The sequence below is a fragment of the Sinohyriopsis cumingii genome, unplaced genomic scaffold, assembly GCF_028554795.1.
Source record: "Sinohyriopsis cumingii isolate HCF-2022 unplaced genomic scaffold, ASM2855479v2 utg000426l, whole genome shotgun sequence".
Taxonomy (NCBI): Eukaryota; Metazoa; Mollusca; class Bivalvia; order Unionida; family Unionidae; genus Sinohyriopsis; species Sinohyriopsis cumingii.
The window spans coordinates 6,833,287-6,854,552 of NW_028315897.1; the positions used below are offsets into that span (position 1 = coordinate 6,833,287).

General features: G+C 31.9%; 1 protein-coding gene across 1 annotated transcript in view; it reads right to left on the bottom strand.

Moving 5' to 3' along the window:
• Positions 1–19,223, bottom strand: part of LOC149774128 (uncharacterized) — a 59,697-nt gene extending 40,474 nt beyond the window's left edge. Inside the window, exons 1-3 of the mRNA XM_089945848.1 lie at positions 19,152–19,223; positions 6,805–6,828; positions 2,253–2,336 (exon numbers count right to left, since the gene is read on the bottom strand). Coding sequence (XP_089801974.1) covers positions 2,253–2,336; positions 6,805–6,828; positions 19,152–19,157 — 114 coding nt within the window. The 5' untranslated portion in view covers positions 19,158–19,223. The remainder of the gene's footprint in view (positions 1–2,252; positions 2,337–6,804; positions 6,829–19,151) is intronic.
• Positions 19,224–21,266: the final 2,043 nt, after the last annotated feature.

Below are 21,266 nucleotides of genomic sequence, written 5' to 3' on the forward strand. Positions count from 1 at the left end.
TCTTCACAGGACGTGTCTAATACTTTATAATAATCATATCCATTATCAGTTATACGAAAATGGTGACAATATTTACCAATTTGTTATGGAATGTTTTTTTTACAAACTCTATTTTTGATAAATTGACTGAAAATGCCGTTAATTTACTTACAGTTACATCAATAATATGTTATAGAAGTTCACTGTCTGTCTCTCTATAAGTCTGTCATTCTCTCTGTCTTATACATGCATACACTTCATGTTGCCTTTAACTAATGACATTAAAATTAAAGTCATCAAATATACAGGTTAAAGATGAAACATGCAGCGACTACTACGAAACAATGGCAAACCTCCTGCATCCGTAACACTAAAGTGCTTCATGGAATACTTATTATACCGTAGTACGGAGTTTCCATTCTGTTGCTTTCTTTTGAAGAGAATAACCAAGTTTGTTTCATTATGCCCTTGTACAGTAAGAACCTAATAGTGTTGCTATTATTTAATCAAACATTACCTGCAATTATGAAGGAAAATAATCAAAGACCAACAATCAGCTATTGACATTAAATGTTAGCAGAGAACATCAATTGATTAAACACGTGTATCGTTACTTTATCAAATCTTACAAAACTCACGTTGTTGACCAAAACACAAAGATTCTGAATAGCACATTAATTGAATTTCTGAATCTGTGGCATATACTTGAGACTACATCATCATGCATATCCTATAATAACTAGCTTAAGTGCCAGGTGACTTGCATCGTTCCTTCTCTATCTAAACATGTTTAAAAAACACAAAACAGAAAGGAAAATGAAAAACAACAGGACAAGATACTGAACATCTCAGATCAAAGTGTTAACAAAAACTCACATTGCATTAAAATATGCTACTAAGAACCACAAGGAAGAAGGGGTGGTGATCATTGGCTTAATTATCAAATTGATATTTGATATCAAACGAAACAAAATGTATGCAAAGAATAACACTTTTAGGCTCATTTGTATTTATTCCTTTCTTCAGTCCCATCCTCAAATTCTGATTCTCATTCCCAGTGGTGGATATACATTGTCAAACTACTTTGATCTTCTACAAATTACATGACAGCCTTCAAATTGTGTTTAGTAGTGTCATCTTTCTATATCATCATACATACATACATACATACACTGATACAATCAGATGCACATATCTAAGCAACAACAAAAAAATAGATTTCTTAAGTATTTTCGATTATTGAAATTATGGACCCAAAGTGACTGTTAGTACCGACGTAACATAATACAAATAATTACCAGTGTCACACTGTTGTGACCTGAATGTTTGCGATCGAAATCTTTTTAACAAAACTTAGACTGTACTGACACAACAACATCAAATATAATACGTTGCTAGAATCAAGAAATTTCAACCTGTAAGACCTGACAGATACTCCACGATACATTGAGCAAAAGTCTAACTCGCACAGAAAAAGTGTATCGTTATAATTACTGCACAGGTAAAACCCACCACATGCCACGAATAATGTTACCTAACCGTATACGGAGGACCTGTATTGCCTTCTCAGCCTGCGTCAACTACAACCCTTTTGTAATGGTCTATAGTTGGTATAGGTAATGACTAATGTTCTGTTTCAGCCATAGTTTTGTCTCAAATTAGAGATCGATAGTATATAATTATTACAGTAAGATAATACAAATCATACAGATGTATGCGGAAATATAATACAGCTGAAATATAAATTCCAATATAGTCAACAAAATTACAATTTGTGACAACTGATAATTTAATTAATTTATATTTGATCACAAAAACAACTATCCCTAGGTCAAAGAAACTTAATTTTTTTAAACACTTATTTATTACTGTCAAACACGTGGTCTTGTCTATTTTGTGGATTTCAGTATTAATTCAAACTTATTATGACATTTAGCGCTGACAGTACATAGCAATATTCAGTGGTCAGTAACCAAGATTTCACACATTTGTTGAATTAAGTAGACACATAAATGATACACAAGATTTAATATAAGTATCTATTATATCCTAATCAATATTATTTTGCATTTATTTACCCGGAATAAAGGGTGCAGAAAATTATATATGTTTATCAATGAGAATTTCTAGAAACAGTTACTCAAGTATGCTACGTGTTTATCATAATTTTTTGACAATTTATATCTATAGTAAAACAACATATGAAGCAAAGTTCCAAAATTTCAGAGAATGGTTAATAGGGGAAAACAGGAAAGTTTGAAATACCGACGTACATCAGCTTTGGTTTCCTCATATTGTTTTCTTGTATCGGAAAGTGCTTCCTCAAGGGCCTTAACTCTTGATTCTATCCCATTATACTAAAAACAACAGGAACATGCAATTAGTAAAGCCATTCAAAACAAATGATTCATTAAGTTTCTCCATCAGAAAAAATTGTATTCCTCAGCAAAAGTGTTGTTCTACGATTACAATTTAGAAGTTTGATAAAATTAAATGCATACTTCATAAACTGAGAAATATAAAAAATATGCGTGTGTGTTACATATGTAACCGCTTTCTACACATTTAGGTTAAATGGAAATATGCAAAATATAATTTGCTAGCTATGCAAGGCATAACGTTAATTGTGAAGTGAATATTAATGTCATTACCATAATAAATAATGTCAATAACAGTATAAGAAAACTCGTGTGATTGTTGCTGCTATGAGAATAATATTGTTAATATTGTGTCTTTTATTCGTTTATTCGCTGAAAAAGTAATATGCAAGACCTTTGCACTAAGATCCCGAATTGCATTTAAAAAATGTGGCCAATATATTCATCAAGCTACGAAGAATGTCTTCTTTCGACACAGTTAACTAATTTCGTCATAGGTCATCACAGAACGACGTAACATATTTTCTAATAATCATAGCCATTATCAATTATATTAACATTGAACAACATTTACATATTCGTTATGTAATGTTTATTTTATGAAACCATTTTTCGAAAATTACTTACAGTTGCAATAATAGGTTACAGAATTTAACTGTCGGTCTGTCTATATGGCTGTCTCTCTCTCTCTCTCTCTCTCTCTCTATTTCTCTCTATCTCTCTCTCTTACATTCATACACTTCATATTGTCTTAAAGTAATGACACTAAAATTGCATTCACCAGAAATGCAGGTTACATATCACAAATGCAGCGACTTCTACGAAACAATGACAAACCTCCTGCAGCCGTAAAACTAAAGTGCTTGATTTTTTTTTAATAGAATAACCAAGATTGTTTCAATATGTTTTTGTACAGTATGATATGAATCGTGTTGATATTATTTCAATCAAACATTACACGTAATATTGAATGAAGATAATTAAAAGACCAACAAGAAACCATTGACATTAAATGTTAGCAGAGGACATATTTTGCTTGAACACATTTAACGTTACTTTCCCAAATCATGCATATATATATATATATATATATATATATATATATATATATATATATATATATATATATATATATATATATATATATATATATATATATATATAGATAGATAGATAGATAGATAGATAGATAGATAAATAGAGAGGTAGATAGATAGATAAATATATATAGATAGATAGATATATAGATATATAGATACATAGATAGATAGATAGATAGATAGATAGATATATAGAGAGAAAGTTGGAAAGAGAGAGATACAGAGAGTGAGAAATAGAGAGAGTTAACTAATACACTTGTATAATCCTGCTTAAATGTCACATATGTGCATGTGAGAGTAGATGATAGAAGATATAACTATAAACCATGTCCTCATGGTAGAGTCAGGTAAACTAACACCCATCGATGAAAGAAGTACGATGTAATCACATTCACCATTCTTAATTTCTACACTGGCAAATAGTATGAAAATTGCGATTGATAAAGAAAGCTTTATAAGATTTGTGATTCTAGTATCATCTGCGTTTATTAATACAAAAAGTGTGTGATTTCTTTTTAAACATAACCTGTGGTACTACTGTATTTTGAAAGCTCTATTAAATTGTTAAGAGAGCATAACTCAGCAATGGTTATTATGCCCCACCACAAATAAGTGTGTCATGTGATGTTACAAGTAATGTTAACCTGCGTTTAGATTTGCGTTTAGGTAATTGATAAGTGGAATTCATAACAAAACGTAAACCTTTATGATCACCTGAATTTATATGAAAACTATTCTTAGTATCACATACCTACACCTTGGCAGATCGTTTAGATATTTATGTGCTTCAGGTCTGTGCATTTCAGCTGATGCAACGAATCAGGTTGTTCAAAGTTGAACCCTGTTCCAATACGATTGTTACAAATAGAGTGTACAGGAAGAATAAACACACCAATAAGTAATGTTCCACTGCCTGTCTGTGTTTGTACAAATACATCCATTCCCTTATATGCACATTTCATAACTTTTCTCTGCCTTATGTTCATACTTTCAATATTAAACTTACAAAGTATTATTTTGTAATCATTTGCCTCCACCAGTTTTAGCCGACGTACAATGCACCACTGTCACACGCTACTGGTCATTGGCATTGCATACTAAGGAACACAACTCATGAAATCAAATAGATGTCACTAGGACGAAGCGCTGAAATATCTGTACGAGCCGCCAAGGTGTAAAAAGGATTAACAAATCGAAACCTTGACTAGCGAAGAAGATGAAAAGGTAACTTTATAAATAATGCCTTAAATTGTGTGCGTATCTACTTTTCGGGCGTGTACGCTTCTTATTAATCGGACAAGTTCCTTGTGAAAGACAGAACCTATGTTGTGTTGACTGATTGGATATAAATTAGTACTTATTCTCTTATTTGTTTTTCTTTCTGAAGAATATAATAAATATATTAGAAACGTTGAAGCAGATTTTGCTTATTTTGTATTAAAAATGCGATGCAGTCATAAGATTAAGATACGATTACAACGTATGTAGCTAATTTACCCGAGTTTTACATATCAACTGCCATTTGTCATGGAAAGGATGTGTCAGGCATATCATCCGTGTTTAAAGTTTTCTCTTTCTCTTTATGCAGAAGAAGTGAAAATAAGGAACTGCAAAATTATGTACCATATAATAAATATAACTGTACATTTTAGACCGGCATAATTAGGCCACATGATACCAGTAAGAAACATATTTATATTCTTATATTTCTGCAAGTAAATAACCTTATTGTCCAATTTATTGATATATTCACGTTTGGTTATATGTCAACGATCGCTATATTAACCCGTCATGATGGAAGAGGGTCATCGATCATGCAAGTATAAGTAGCCATTTCATAAAGGTAGCATTCTATCAAATCGCATAGGGTCATAAACGATGTTTCTCCGGAAAAGAAACAATAACGAAAGACGATCATTGTCATGTAGAAGCCTCGCGCAACATTATCTGAGCCTACATTGATGCTCAGGAAAAATAACTTTTTCCTTCATGTCATTTAATCTTGATTGGGCCCATATCATATGAACAGGATGATCTTGATTGGGCGCATATCCTATAAACAGGATGATCTTGATTGGGCCCATGTCCTATGAACAGGATGATCTTGATTGGGCGGATATCCTATCAACAGGAAGACTTCTACATCCCAATAAATATCACCCTGCCCCGTTATTGAACTAAACGCTCAAAAATTACATGTCGATGGATTATGATTGGGCTCATTTCCTATTAAAAAAAAAGTAATCTAATACTCGAACTATATAAGCATCCCTTTGTTCCAGTATCTCGATACAAGTTAATACCAAGAAAATAATATATTCACCATGTCGTTGACAGGGATAATTTCCTATAAAAAAGTAAAACTGGTTGTACCCAATCAACGTCGACCTGGTCAGTGATGAGTCGCTTGATATAACTCACATGTGTGAAATATTCATTAAGCGAAATTCCTTAAAAATATAATTAATCAACAACAGCATCCCGACTTGACTTCTGACTCGATTTGTTCAAGTCGAAACTCTGTTTATATTGATGGGTTATAAATGATAAAGCTTTTGAATATCCGCGTACCTATGTGGATGATAAAATACATCTGCGATTGACCATTGTACTCGCGTAATCATATAATGCCGGCGTGAATTATGTATTTTGTCTTCGATCGAAACACGAAACAGAATAGTCTCAATAATGGTTTTACTGCGGCTATATCGTTTGCACAATTATCTGGAAACAGTTAACACCATTACGATATTAACACAACGTCGAAGATATTGGCTGCTTCAGCATTAATACTATCACGTAATATTCGTCCAGCGATGTGCATACTTCGTCAAACGTATACATAAACGTGATCACATTGAGAATTCCAAGTGCGGTGAGTTTCTAGTTAATGATAATCAACAATTCTCATTTTCGTCCCCAGCCATTGCACAATTCATTATATCCGTCCACGTTTGAATGCAAATATTATATGTAATCATCTCCCATTGCTGATACAGTGCGAAGCTGATCACAATAACAAATTCAATGGTATAGAAGCCAATGTACGCTCTCTATAGTTTCTATTTTGGTCTTGTTGTAGTCCTTGCTCCCTAAAAAGTGCATATTGTAAATATGAAAGCGACTGCATGAAATATGATCTAATAACTATACAGTTTGTAGTTAAAATATAGTTGGCGAATAATTATTTTTCATAAATATACGCGCCTCTACAATCATTTAATAACGTTAAGCAATGCATGATTTGTACGTATCTACTGAGAATATATATATATATATATATATATATATATATATATATATATATATATATATATATATATATATATATATATTCGAACACTTACTCTTTCTTGTTTCTCCCTTTCGTCCTGAAAGAATACAAAAATCTAATATTGGATACAATGAAATATACTTTGCTTATATGCATTCGAGAATTAGAGTAGACACTCATGGGCATGTTCGCAAAAAAGAAAACAGTGCATGTCAATACTTTGAACATAAACAAATTAAGGGGAAGCAAAGTACTCTATCATTTCGTACTTCTAGTTATTTTGGTACAGTCTTCTGATGATTACTACTATGCACAACGAATGGCAGACAGCTTAGAATGAAATATGTGCCAGCTAGTTTGTGTTTTGTTCTTGTTTCACTCCCTTTACCCTCATACGATACATCATATAATATTATGAAATCATAACATTATTCACGGCACCATGGATCTATAATGCGGACGCCAAAGTGTTTTCCTTGTGGAAGTGAACAAGGAAAACATTTATTATTATTAAGAATATAATAACGTTTTCAACTTTCCTCGTCGTTTTTATTTCTTTGAAAATGTTAAATGTCACTTTCTTTTCCATGTGTTTTGTTCAATACTTCAATAATACAAAATATATCATTGAAACGTTTTACGTATAAGGCATAAAAACCGGAACTTCCCTCATTTCAAGCAAAACCAAATAGAAAAGAAGAAATAATTCATTTCAGCATGTTAACGTGATTTTGAAAAAAAAGAAGAAGAAAGCGAGGTACATTGGCGAGTTTATATTTACTTAGTACTCAATGTAATGTGAATAGTTTGTTTGTGTGTATGTCCTGGTGTAGGCATTCTAGAAAAATAAACAAAGCTAATCTTATTAAACTTATGACATGTTTCCTAGCTGTTTTCATAAAGGAAAGCGAGAGCGAGTAAATAGTAAATTATTCAAAGATGATACTGTTCTAAATAAATCGTTCACACTGCACCCCAGCTACAATTCGAGCAGATCATCCCCGGTGGATATTTGAAAATTCAAATAAAAATATAATAATGCATACACGTCAAAACTGTTCATCTTATCCTGTGAGCTTTTCAGACCAGTATGGGTGCGTTTTTCTATATCTATTATACAGCGTTACGTTAATTGAAACATATTTGACAAGGTTAATTTATTATCTTTATGTTTATAGTCTTTGCATTACATGAGATAATTATTCGAATGAATAAGTAAAATACACGACAACGTGTAAAGCAAAAGCGATGCAAAAGGACAAGGATTCAGCCTATGATTAAGAAAGGGTAAAAACAATATATATTAGAGTGTTCAAATAATTTCATCACTTTCAGTAAGCCCTCTATAGTTCCCCTTTCTAAACGCGAAGATTATAACAATACAACAGCGAATAGCATTAATTGGACGCAAATACACGTTTGACCTGTGTGGTTTAAGCATTCATAATATAAAAGCATAATACCCTACGATACTGATGGCTTGGCTGGACAATGTCTATAATACAACTTGGAATGGAAGGTAATCTCAAGAGGTTAGTCCTGCAAATTTATACATTCCTATATAGCTGCCACTTTTAAAATAATGACTAGAAGACACGAAAGCCGTTTTCCTCTTATCCTAGTTCACATTTATTATATATTTGTCACACGCATGCGTCAAAAATATGTATGCAAATAAGACAGAATTGCAAGTCTTTACTTGAGCAGAGTGTTCACTAAAGGTTCCGTTTGAACATATCTACTCTATGGGTTGTCTTATATTTAAATCACTGGAAATTGTAAGGGCTATGTTGATTACAAAAGCAAAAAAAAATGCCTAATAAGCCCACCATTAAATATGTGCCATCTACAGTATATATATATATATATATATATATATATATATATATATATATATATATATATATATATATATATATATATATATATATATATATATATATATAGTTTTTTTTTAGTTTGGTTTTCTCTATCGTTTCAAACACGGCCAGGCAAACCTAGTACTATATATTTCTGGGGAAACCTAATCAACATCTCTCCAAGGATTTGTAATTATGGGCCGGGTGGTCAATGTATAAACGGATAGACGGCATGGCGGCAATGCTATGCTATAAAACTCCCGTCTTGACGTTTAACTCATTAGTATAAAACGAGCCAGTATTCAGGTATTTACTGAAAGCAGTATCGCCATGGTACTACTAAGGCAATGTTACTTCTTTGTTAGACGAAAGCATAAGAGCACTTTATTTGACAACATATGATCATGACAAACACAAAAAATCACTGAATGGTTTTCCATTAACATTGATGCTTTACTGTCTATTTAAACACCAATTAGAAAGCGGTATATGTATGTGTGTCCGGTTGTATATGTGTATGTACCACAATGTCGAGTAATTCTGCACAACAATGCATTTCTGCAAACATTGGATCACGTGCTATTTTTTGTTATAGACTATTTTGTAACAGAAATAACGATCGTACTTTAAGAATGAATCATAAAGTGCACACAAATATTACACATTTTGACTCGAAATGCACGTGAAAATGTGATTTCTAAAAGTCAACGTGAAGACACACTCCACGACCTTCTTGAACCCGTAACCCAGCACAATCATATTTACTATGTATGTGTTACAATAATGCAAAAAACTACATTATATATAAGATATAAATGAATACCTTAACAAAAATCTGCATCGTAATCCATGTTGTCACACACGTACAAAATTGTCTTCTACCCAACATGTCAACTTGTCGCTAGAACAGGATTGTCACCAAATTTCCCGGCGTATAGTCTGTTTCTAAATTATTTAGTATTTGTTCCCCATAAATAAGACGTTGTAAACGCGTTACATCATATTCATTGTTGTTTCTCTTCCACATACTAGCCTATATTTCATAAAATGTTGACCTTTACTAATTTTTTTTTGCAAGATCGGTTTAATTTGCTTAATATATCCTGCCCTTTATTGCCATTGTTACGTTGAATTTTGTAAAACTATCTATAAACCTAACTTAATTACTCGACTAAACTGCTGACAGAAACATTCCACAGTTATGTATTTCATTTATATAGCATGATGGATAAACGTTACATCTTTTCATAACTGTGCGCAAAATTGGCCGACATATCGCGAGTCATGAAAACACAGGTCTGGTATCCCGTGTGTCCAAAACTAATATTATTTTGAACAGATTATTCTGGTGACAATTACCTCTTTTCAATTGTAAGCATTGCAGAATTTTGTTTAAGTCCATTAGTCGAAATAATAATGCGTTTTGCTTCAATATCAAAGACGGAAACCTTAGGTACGCAGAAATGCCTGACATCATTGTATAATTATGTATATATATATATATATATATATATATATATATATATATATATATATATATATATATATATATATATATATATATATATATATATATATATATATATATATATATATATATATATATATATATATATATATATATATATATATATATATATATATATATATATATATATATATATATATTGCTAAAAGCCATCGGTTGTAGCTTGAACGAGGTGTGTCAAACCCTGACGCGAGTCCGCTAGAAATCATAAATTTACCCCATGTCAAAAGACTTCCATTTAACGTTCATTTGTACATTGGAAGGCCCAACATGTCCATTCTATACATTAATATTACTCTAATCAATGCATGAACCATATCTCACGACTTTCCAATTGTCTATCAACCACACATATGCATGTTTTCTCTTCATGAGCATTCCGGACCGTAAGCATTTCCCGCCGTAAAACTATACAACATCCCCAAATAAAGGGAACTATTTTGACTAAGCCACCTAAGGTCAGTCCAATCGTGATTTCAAGCCACATCCTGCCAGTAAATCTGCATCACATTTGCCAACATGGCGACATAAACTGTATATACGGTGGACGAAAATATCAGTTCTTCTTCACTCCATTATGTAATTTACCAGTCTCCAATCATAAATAATGCACTTGCAGTCACACAACCAATGTAGGCAACTAGATTTTAATAGGGATCATGGTACGACAGGGACACTCATGCGCCTCTGACCCGAACTCCCTAAAATTAAACCATGGCATCATGAAAACACACTTACACTTCACTCCATGACGTTTACTCCCAGAACTTGTCTATATATATATATATATATGTATATATATTTATGTATATATATATATATATATATATATATATATATATATATATATATATATATATATATATATATATATATATATATATATATATATGCGCACATAGAGAGAGAAATTACATCAGAGAAACAGACAGACGGGTAGGTTTCCATGCATGAAAATCGGTAATTTGTAAATATATCAATTTATTGTTAAATTAGTGTAATTTTTCTAAATCTATCTCACGCTATTGACTTGTATGGGGATACATACATCAAATAAATGGGTTTCGAGTCTTTTGGAACCCTGCCGCAAATGTCCGAGCAATACTGTGGACACACTACAGTAATCGTTAGGAAATTAGAAATATAATCTACACCTTCTACTATCGTTTTGCACTTGTAATACTAATTTAAATTCGTTGTATAGATTTCAACGTATATTACGCTATGACTCAGGTGTTGTTTGACTTATAATATGCGTTGAAGATAACAAAAATAGGATAAGCAAATTAATCTTAATGGAGTTAAAGACATGCGATCATAACAAGGAAGAAAGGTGCAATGTAAATGAACAACTTTGTAGTCGATTTAAAAGGTGCATTAAATTCGACGAATAGTTTGAAGTGAATGTATTCGTCCAACTATCAGCTTTATTGAATGCACACTATTTAAATTTAAGCGCAAAACCGCCATAGTAATACATACTTTTTCTTTTTTCTCTTTTTCTTCATGAAAGGATATAATACATATACTATTAAAAACGCAAAATAGGCTTCGCAGATTTGGTCTCAATAAAGGGAGTAGTTATGGAGGTGTAGAGTTGTTAATGAAAATACAGTGTATATAATTCTTTGAACATATATTAGCTCGCAATATTTGCCGTATGAGCTACCATTAAAAGCCGTATCGTATTTAAGTCAATGAAGGTATACGTGTGTTAATTTCAGTATATTTAATATAATGAAAAGGTTAAGCAGCTATAAAAATTTTTTCCAAATATACTACAAGTGTTTTTTTTAGGCAAAAATTGCATACATTGGCCCACTGATGAACTAATGATACTTATTAAGCAAGGAGTCATTAAACGGTGAAGACTACTCCTGTGGCATAAATTATACGAACGTCCGCGGAAGGTCACGAGATTGAACCCCGGCCGCTTGGCGCTCAGCATCATGAGGTTAGTGCCAGGACTAGCTGGCCTGGTGTGTGATTGGCAGGACATGATGCTACATGTCTGCGGCATGATGTCCAAGTAGCAGACATCAATAAGTTGTCAACAAAATAAAATATGTTACTAGAATTATAATAACGAATGTAGTAGACACCACGTTGACCATGCTTTTAATGTGGGGAATCCATAGACACAAACATACATGTTTACTTCTAGTGATATTGATCTGAATATGTAATCCACTCTCATTCAGAAATATATATATATATATATATATATATATATATATATATATATATATATATATATATATATATATATATATATATATATATGCATCAACACTTTAGAACTTGCAGGGTATAACATTTATATCTCTCTGACATTTGATATAAAATAGAAATTGAGGTGTATTTAGCAAATCAGGTTGAATGAGTCATGAAGTAAACGATATGATATCGTGATATCGTATTAGCAATATCAGGGTCCACAATGATTTCTAGGTGTTTATAACATGAATTAATATTAATTCGCTAATAAGAAAGACCTTTTTGACAGTTGTTTAGTAATTGTACTTCATGTCAAGGGTTTTATCTGATATAGTGGAATTATTCACAAAGATAAAGACCATTGTTTATGTTTTAAGAAATCATTCTCAATACAAAGATACTTATGGATCAACTATTTATACAGTTTTCAGCTGTTAGAGAGAACATCCTGTTTACAACTCAAAATCATGATAAAAATCAGGCCGACATTACGATTAATAATGGATACGAGTTAAGCATACAAAATGAATTTAAGACAAATATAACAATTGACGTACAATTTACGTTTCATAAAGCATAGCCAGAACTTCATTATACCTTATACTGTATACATCATAATATAGCATACACTTCATGAGGCTTTACACTAAGATCAGGTTTGTATGCGTCATAATAAAGACTAATGGTCTTACGAATTAAACTGATATTACCCATCTCTACAACGTACCATACCATCCACTTAATTTGGCATTACACTACAAATGCTGTATTTTAACATCAAATACAAATATATGAATTAATTAAGTATACACAAGTCTTTAATAATTAGAAATTAAACAAATGTAGTGCAGTCTCTGTGAAGATATAACAGATGGCTTTTGATATGAATATTTGCAGCAACAACTGATTGGGGCAGTATGGATGACTGCCACTGGGGTATGTTGGTTTATACCCACATTAGCCGAATACGAGACTGGAACCCACACAGACAGCGGTGAGATGGTAGTGATCCGTAACGGTGAGCGCTTTAGACCATTCGGCCACTCGGGCCGCCAGTTGATGGGAGATTCAAAACAAATGTGTAACAGGAAACATCTTGGTAGATAATAGCGCAGGGAAGCCATCAATATTAACAATGACAGAAATTATATATATATATATATATATATATATATATATATATATATATATATATATATATATATATATATATATATATATATATATATATATATATATATGTGGACATTGCTTTCTCTGGATTATACATGAGAATGCGTGATAAAACGAACATAACTTTTATAAATAATAATATTAAATATTGTCATGAATGTTAGATAATTTTTAATTCGTACTCGACATATAACATGCACCAATCCGTATTCCACCTTGACCATGCATGCATCACCTAAAATGATGCTACACCATCGATTGCATATGCATTAAAGCGTAGTAGACACACTCCCAGGTCGCCATTGTGATTACTTCTCATGTACATACATAGTTATTACGGATTTATAAAACAGAAATTAACCTATAAAACAAATACAGATAATACGAGTTTTGACAATGTAAATCATTATGAGATGGGTTGTTCCAAGAGACGGAGTAGGAACGAAACATAAAATGATGAACAAGGGCACAACAATAATGTGTAACGTTAATGCATGGTCGATATCTTCGTAGTTATGTTAATCTAATAAATGATATATATTACTTTTTTATATTTTTGTTTGAAACAGTATATATGAGTCTATATGTGATACATTTAGCAATACGATCCAATGTGACAAAATTTAAGTATACACTGCTTGGATCAATTATCTTAAAACAATAAATGTGGACTGAGTAGTTGTAATTATATGTTGATATGCTGATCATGTTTCTTGTAAATTTGTTTGATGATGATTTGCAACTGTCAATGTATATATATATATATATATATATATATATATATATATATATATATATATATATATATATATATATAATCACGTAAATTCCTAATTATAACAAAGATCAGCAGCTATTGTTTTCCTCTCTATTTCTATAACATTAAAATCTAGTGCCCAAGAAACCTATTCATGTACATGAAATTGTATTTATCAATACAAGTTTATATTAATTAATCAGTTTCCTTTATTTCAACATAGTCAGCATTTGTTCCTTTGTCCATGTTTGCACAGTTGTATTTGTTCTGAATAACCTGGAATATATATTTTCTCGTAAAACTCCACGTTCTATTTTAACAATTTTAGTTTAGAATCGACAGTATCTACGGTATCATCGTAATATCGTCATTTTAGTTCCTCGTGCGGTCAGCTATGGACTTTTCTGCTTAAATATACGTGAAAATTACTGTCATTGCCATGATCAATTCATAATGCATAATTTATGCATAATTGCATTTTAAAGTATGACTCATAATTTTTTTTTTAATTTGTTCTAATATACCTTAGTGTCAAATTTACTCCGGTTCTATCATCGTCAATACTACTAGAGACGATTTATATGACCAATTCTAAAAGCTTGAGTGATACTATGCCAAGCTTCATACCATTTTGTACTTCATCGAGGGAATTTGTGATATCCACTGTACGTCAGTCAGTCCTTGTGTCTGTATGTGTCAATTTCTCTTCCCGAACCGATGTGTGAAAACTTATCAAACGTAGTATATATGTTGGCGATGTGGTTTGGGTCTTGGACCTTTCTTCTGGAGTCATTGGTAAGCGGCTACGAGATCAAACATAGGAATATTGCAGTCGCAGTGATATATTTTGATTCTGACCACATTTCAAGCAACAGGATGAGACTCTATGTAATCAAGGGGTTTTGATTTACGAACGTGTATCATGGTTGGAGGGTTAGGGATATTGTAACAAGATGCATTAGAAATTGCAATTGGGAGCCATATGAATGATGCTAATATAAACGTGTTGAAAGAGAATGTGAGCATGTAAATTGTCCCTGACAAATAACATGAATATGTTCATCATGTCTAGACAAATAGCTTAGGAACAACTCCCAAGCGATTTACATGCAATTTGTTAAATCCTACGAGTATTTGATTCATAATTATAATACAGTTTATTTATCCGTCTTCAAAATTGACACATTTATGTGTACATTGAAGTCACTAAGCATCTGTAACATGAATTACACAGAGAAGATATAAAAACTACGCATGCATATTTTGTTTTCAATATTCTAGTAATAAAATCCTGGCATTAAAGTTTGTAGAAGCTTTTGTTTGTACGAAATAGATTCTGAATTAACCGGCTTGATATATCTGAGTCCCTTCAATTGCCAACCATTGAATCATCTCGTGCATGTTAACCATACGGCTTAATGTGTTTAAAAGTCAATATTCACTGTCAAACATATAACGCAACATATGTCAATTCCCTAAAATATAACTCTTTAACATTTCTTCATATTAAATAGGAAGCAAACTAATTGACTTGCTACCCAATGCGACTGAAAATTTTTAAACAAAATAACGTAGAGATACAAAGAGGTGTCATCACAAACGCAGAGTGTGGTCTATACATATTATTATATACCATTTAAAATTGTGAGCATAAATAAATCTTGAGAATAATACAATAAAACGGTATCAAAATTAATCTCAAATCATAATTGTAATTTATTTTTTCAAAACGGAAGAGAGATAAAGATAGTCAAAAAAGGTAACATTAGTACATTTTAATGCCTGTAGATGTTACAGAATTTTACAATATTAATTAATTGGCTATTTCTATGTCATGCTCCGTTGTTTGGAGAGTGTACCTATAGACGGTAAAATTACAATTATAATTGTCAAAGTCAACTATTCAGATATAGGAGTGTTGCATTCAAAATGTAATTTATGTTCACATATGCGCCTTCAAAGTGTTTACCTTAGTATATTAATTTTATTATTTTATCTCCTGATAATAATGAGGTATATATATATATATATATATATATATATATATATATATATATATATATATATATATATATATATATATATATATATATATATATATATATATATATATATATATATATATATATATATATTCAGACAGCAATTGTGTGTAATCTGTCTTGACATAGATGATGCAATTTTATCTGTGCATGTTTTGTTGATATTACCTTGTAAGCTGTATGCATAATGGTCAACATATGGGACATTGCATTTCATATACTGTGTCTACAAACACTTGGATTATTTAGTACACGATGATGGATATGTACAACGTACAACGTACGGCAAAATGAAAAAAAATATATTATGAAACAAAGGTAGCAAACAGTTTCATGCACATAGATTTGCTTCTGAAGAAGGACTGAGGTATAATGAATATAATCTCTTCTACTTTATTTGAAAACTACAGTTACATAAGGTTATATATATATATATATATATATATATATATATATATATATATATATATATAAAGAGAGAGAGAGACAGACAGACAGACAGAAAAATGAAGAAGAGGAAAAACTGCTTAAATAAACTTTTCTTACTTTAGTGCTTGTATACCTAACAAGGTAGCACACTGCCTTACTTTCTGTATTAAAATGTATTGACTGTTCAAATAAGATCAATGCTCATTTATGTTTCTTTCTTTGCTACTGCATATATAAAGTTACAGAAAGTCCACGTCTTTCGAATATTGGCATATCAAGGTTTTGTTTATTTCGCAAACAATGGAATCAAGAGCGATACATTCTCTACTGCGTATATGTAATATGTACACGTAGGCTAACTCTACTAAGACTGACACTGACTCGGATATGTTTCATCTACCGTCATGAATACAAGACATTTAGTTGTCTAATCATTTTTATACTAATGGAAACATTAATAAGTAATGCTCATGTGATAGCACAATTTGTTATCTTTTTAATGACCTATCTCGTTTCTGGCAGGTAGAGTCTACTTGGTTTCATACGTTAACGATATTAGTGCATAGGCAATACATGTAAGCACACAGTGAACTGCTGTCATTGGTCTCATTTGAAATAAGCTTCTTCGTAGCCACGATATGAGTTGTGAACTGAGCGCTTACCATTCTTTCTAATATATCCTTTGCCCACATTTCCACTTCTCTATACTTTAAGCATTGATGTATACTTTCGCTGTTTATATTAGTTACTCTCCTTTTCATTCCCATTATATCATATAATGACCAAGGAGGAATTCAGGCGGGGAGAATAGGTGAGTGGGAGGAGGAGGAAGAGGGTTAGTTACAGTATGGCTCTGGTTCTTTATAAATCATAGTGTACATCCTGTTTTGAATCGAATTTATCTAGCAAAGATCATTACTTGAACCAGAGCAATGTATTATAAGTAGAATGCGTTTTGTATGCCACACATTATGAATAATGAAGCCCGAATAACCATTTTTATTATGATAGTGTTTATGGTTCCTAATTAAGTATTATTTGAAACGTCAATGTTTGTGCCACATATAAAATACCTAGTAGTTTATACAACTTTTGTAACATTATTAATATTAGTAGTAGTAGTAGGAGCAGTGGTAGTAAGGACAGAACGAACCATGAACATGTGCATATAGAAAAGGCAATAATTAAAATAATAATTTTAAAAATTTCAGATGGCAACATGTTTCACCAAATCCAAAGATAACTACAGCTAAGAATATAAAAACATTATAAAAGAATGGCTGATATTTTTTTTGTCATAATTTTAAAATTGTTAAATGTAATTAGATTATGAAATAAATAATGTCAATAATAAGAACATCAATATCAATTATGTTAATAATGTATACATTACATATTAATCTTAAATCACAATCAAACTACTGACATGCTAAAGGCCAGCTTCATATATAGTGAAAACACTTCTGCCATTATTGCATTATTGAGTTTATGGTAATTATAAAAATATACAATATAATTGTATGAAGTATACGTGATTCAGATAACTGTGTTACTTTATCCCTTTACTATAGTCGTAATTATTACATCTGTCTATAGGGTATTGATTCTCATCTCAGTAACACGCATAATGATACAATATCAATTATAATTTTACAATAATATTTCTACATTTATTTATTTCATCATTGATTTGTTGAAAAGTGTTCTTTTGTCCGATTTTTAAAAAATTGTCACTGAATTGTTAAATGTTTACTTTACTTGTAGCCAAAAGCTTGTAAATGCTATTTAATGATGACATTTAAAAGGAGAGTTTAATTCAGACTGCAATATTTTGGAATGTGTGTTATATTATTACCAAAAAGTCTGCATTACATTTACATTAATTTTATGATTAAGAGAATTGTTTCACTCTAGATTCGTCCCCTTAATATTTTGGTGTTTCCCGTTACAGTGTTTGATATATTGCACGTTCTGCAAATTACGGACTTCAATTTTTACTTGCGCGACCATCGGCGTCATAACCATGCACCCTACGAAATGTATCAGGATTACGGTCTACCGACACTAGCATTTCCATAACATTGCACTTTTGTATCAGATTTAAATAAATTTAAGCAGACGCGAAAGGATTTAATTTGAAATTTTAAGATTGAAAGTAATTAAATAATCCTCAGCTAGATGGTTGTTAAAACTAATTTGATGTGGTATTTTCTGAAAGTCTCGATCAGCAATCGACACAATGTACAATCACAAGGTTCAGAACCAAGCATCAAATTATATATATAGCAGAACATTAATATAAGAAAGAAATATTACAATGCAGCCGTTTTTTCCCTCTTAACTAGAGATACAACCTATTTTATCAAAGCCAATCATTAATGGTATAGAACTATGCAAACGAGAATTGATACTCACTTCCATCGTTCCAAGTAAGAAAGTCAGAGAATCGTCCTCGTTTGGGTTTTCAGTAAATTATGACCATTTCATGTGACAAGCGGTTGATTTGTGACAGTGAATGTTACATTTCGAGATAACTGACCTAAATACCCAAGTCGAAAACAAAATGTGCGATAACAATAGTTGTCCAAGGGAAATCACCGTTTAAGGTAAGTCAGTGACTGGATTATTTATGTTCGTGGATATGTAATATTGATATGTGCTTCTGTTATGTAATTAAAGTGTGTGTGTGTGTGTGTGATTAGGATTTTTAATGCAACTATAACAATTTTTCAGTCATATCTCTACGATGTCTGCAGTGTGGCTGCTTATAATGATGTCTAGCACTGGGGCATCACGCCGCAGACATGTATCATGATGTCCCGCCCAGTCACATTATCCTGACACCAGGCAGACCAGTCCTAACACTAACCTCTTAGTGCTGAGCGCCTAGCGAGGCAGCTGCTAGTACCATATTTTCTAAGTCTTTGGTATGACCCGGCTGGGGTTTGAACCAACGACCTCTCGTTTCCGGGGTGGACGCTCTAACCACTTGGCCATAGGACTGGTCGATGTGTAATGAACGAAGTACATGTTGACGCTCTTTATCTATAGCTGGACTGCATACAGATGCACAATCTGTATGGGGTACATTCACGAATGCGTTTACATATAGCGATTGTAGCGATTGTTGAATATTCCTTTAGTGGTAGTAGTATTATTTACCACAATGACATGCAAAAAAATATAATGTATTCAGCTCAGGTCATAAATTCGTTATGCTGTCTTCTTCACCCTGATATTATTCATTATTAAATATAAGCCTAAATGGCAAGGTACAAGGCAAACGTTGCATGAAGTTCAAAGTCTTTCAAAGAAAGCAAGGAATGTGGATGTCTAAGATCCATACCCAGTTCAATCAAATCTTTATCTTTTTTCTGACTATAGAGAGATTGCTTTTGTAAACGAACATCATTAGCCAGATATCATTTCAACTAAACCAAAGGAAAGAAACCATATTTATATAAATATCTACTAATCAATATACAATACGATGCAATATTCATCACATTCTGAAAATTCCGTCATGCACTTTTGAACAGTATTATTAGAGCAGAAAAGCGAGTTCGCTAAAATCAGATGGTTAAAAAACTATAAAAAGCCAGTTCGTGAAGTTTTAAACGCTTTATCCGGACTGTCGCAATTTAAAACTTACCTTTGTAACAATTGCACCCCATCCATCGCTGCAAATGAACGATGTAGCTGACTTCGAGAAATTGGTTAAGATATGTCAAGCCATTATGCGTATCTCTCCCTCCCTCTCTCTGTCTTACCGTGCAAACTACAAACAAGCCGATATATCTATCTATCTATCTATCTATCTATCTATCTGCATTGCAAGTATATACCAACTATCTATCTATCTATATATATATATATCTATAGAAAATGATATACATCTTTGTTTACAATTTCATTGCAACTCTCGAAGTAGTTCAGGAGGAATAGCGATAACAACATTGCGCTAATGAAAGAATCGACAACGGATAAACGGCCATAAAATAAGCAACTCTGGTATATGTTTAAATCAAGAGTCACCTAGACCGATTAACTCTCTGTCACCTGAAAAGAATGTTTGTATTTTAAGATCATACGATTTTAGAATTGTCTTTCAACAGCTGAATCTTAAAATATTTCTTAGATATTTTAGGGGCAAGTAGATTTCAAATGTATACAATAAATTAAACATATGATGATGTTAGATCAGCACCAGTTTCAGTAAGGGTCAACTAGACGAGGTCTTTTCATGTAGAGTTCATGTGTACAGAGCCATCGATTCGAAGGGTTTAGTGCTAAAATGATTGTCCAGATTACTGTTATCGCAGCTATATTGGATGTAAGGTTTGTAAAAAATTTAGTAAGGAACTAGTGGTGGATGTCAAGTCTCTTGGTGAAAACAGAGTATTAATATAAACATGCTTTCAGCAGGAACAGACTGACAAGATGGTAGTCATTACGGTCATATTGTGTGTCAGATTAGCATTGTTTTCATTTCAAGCAAACCAGACACCATAAGTTGAATTATAGTAAAAC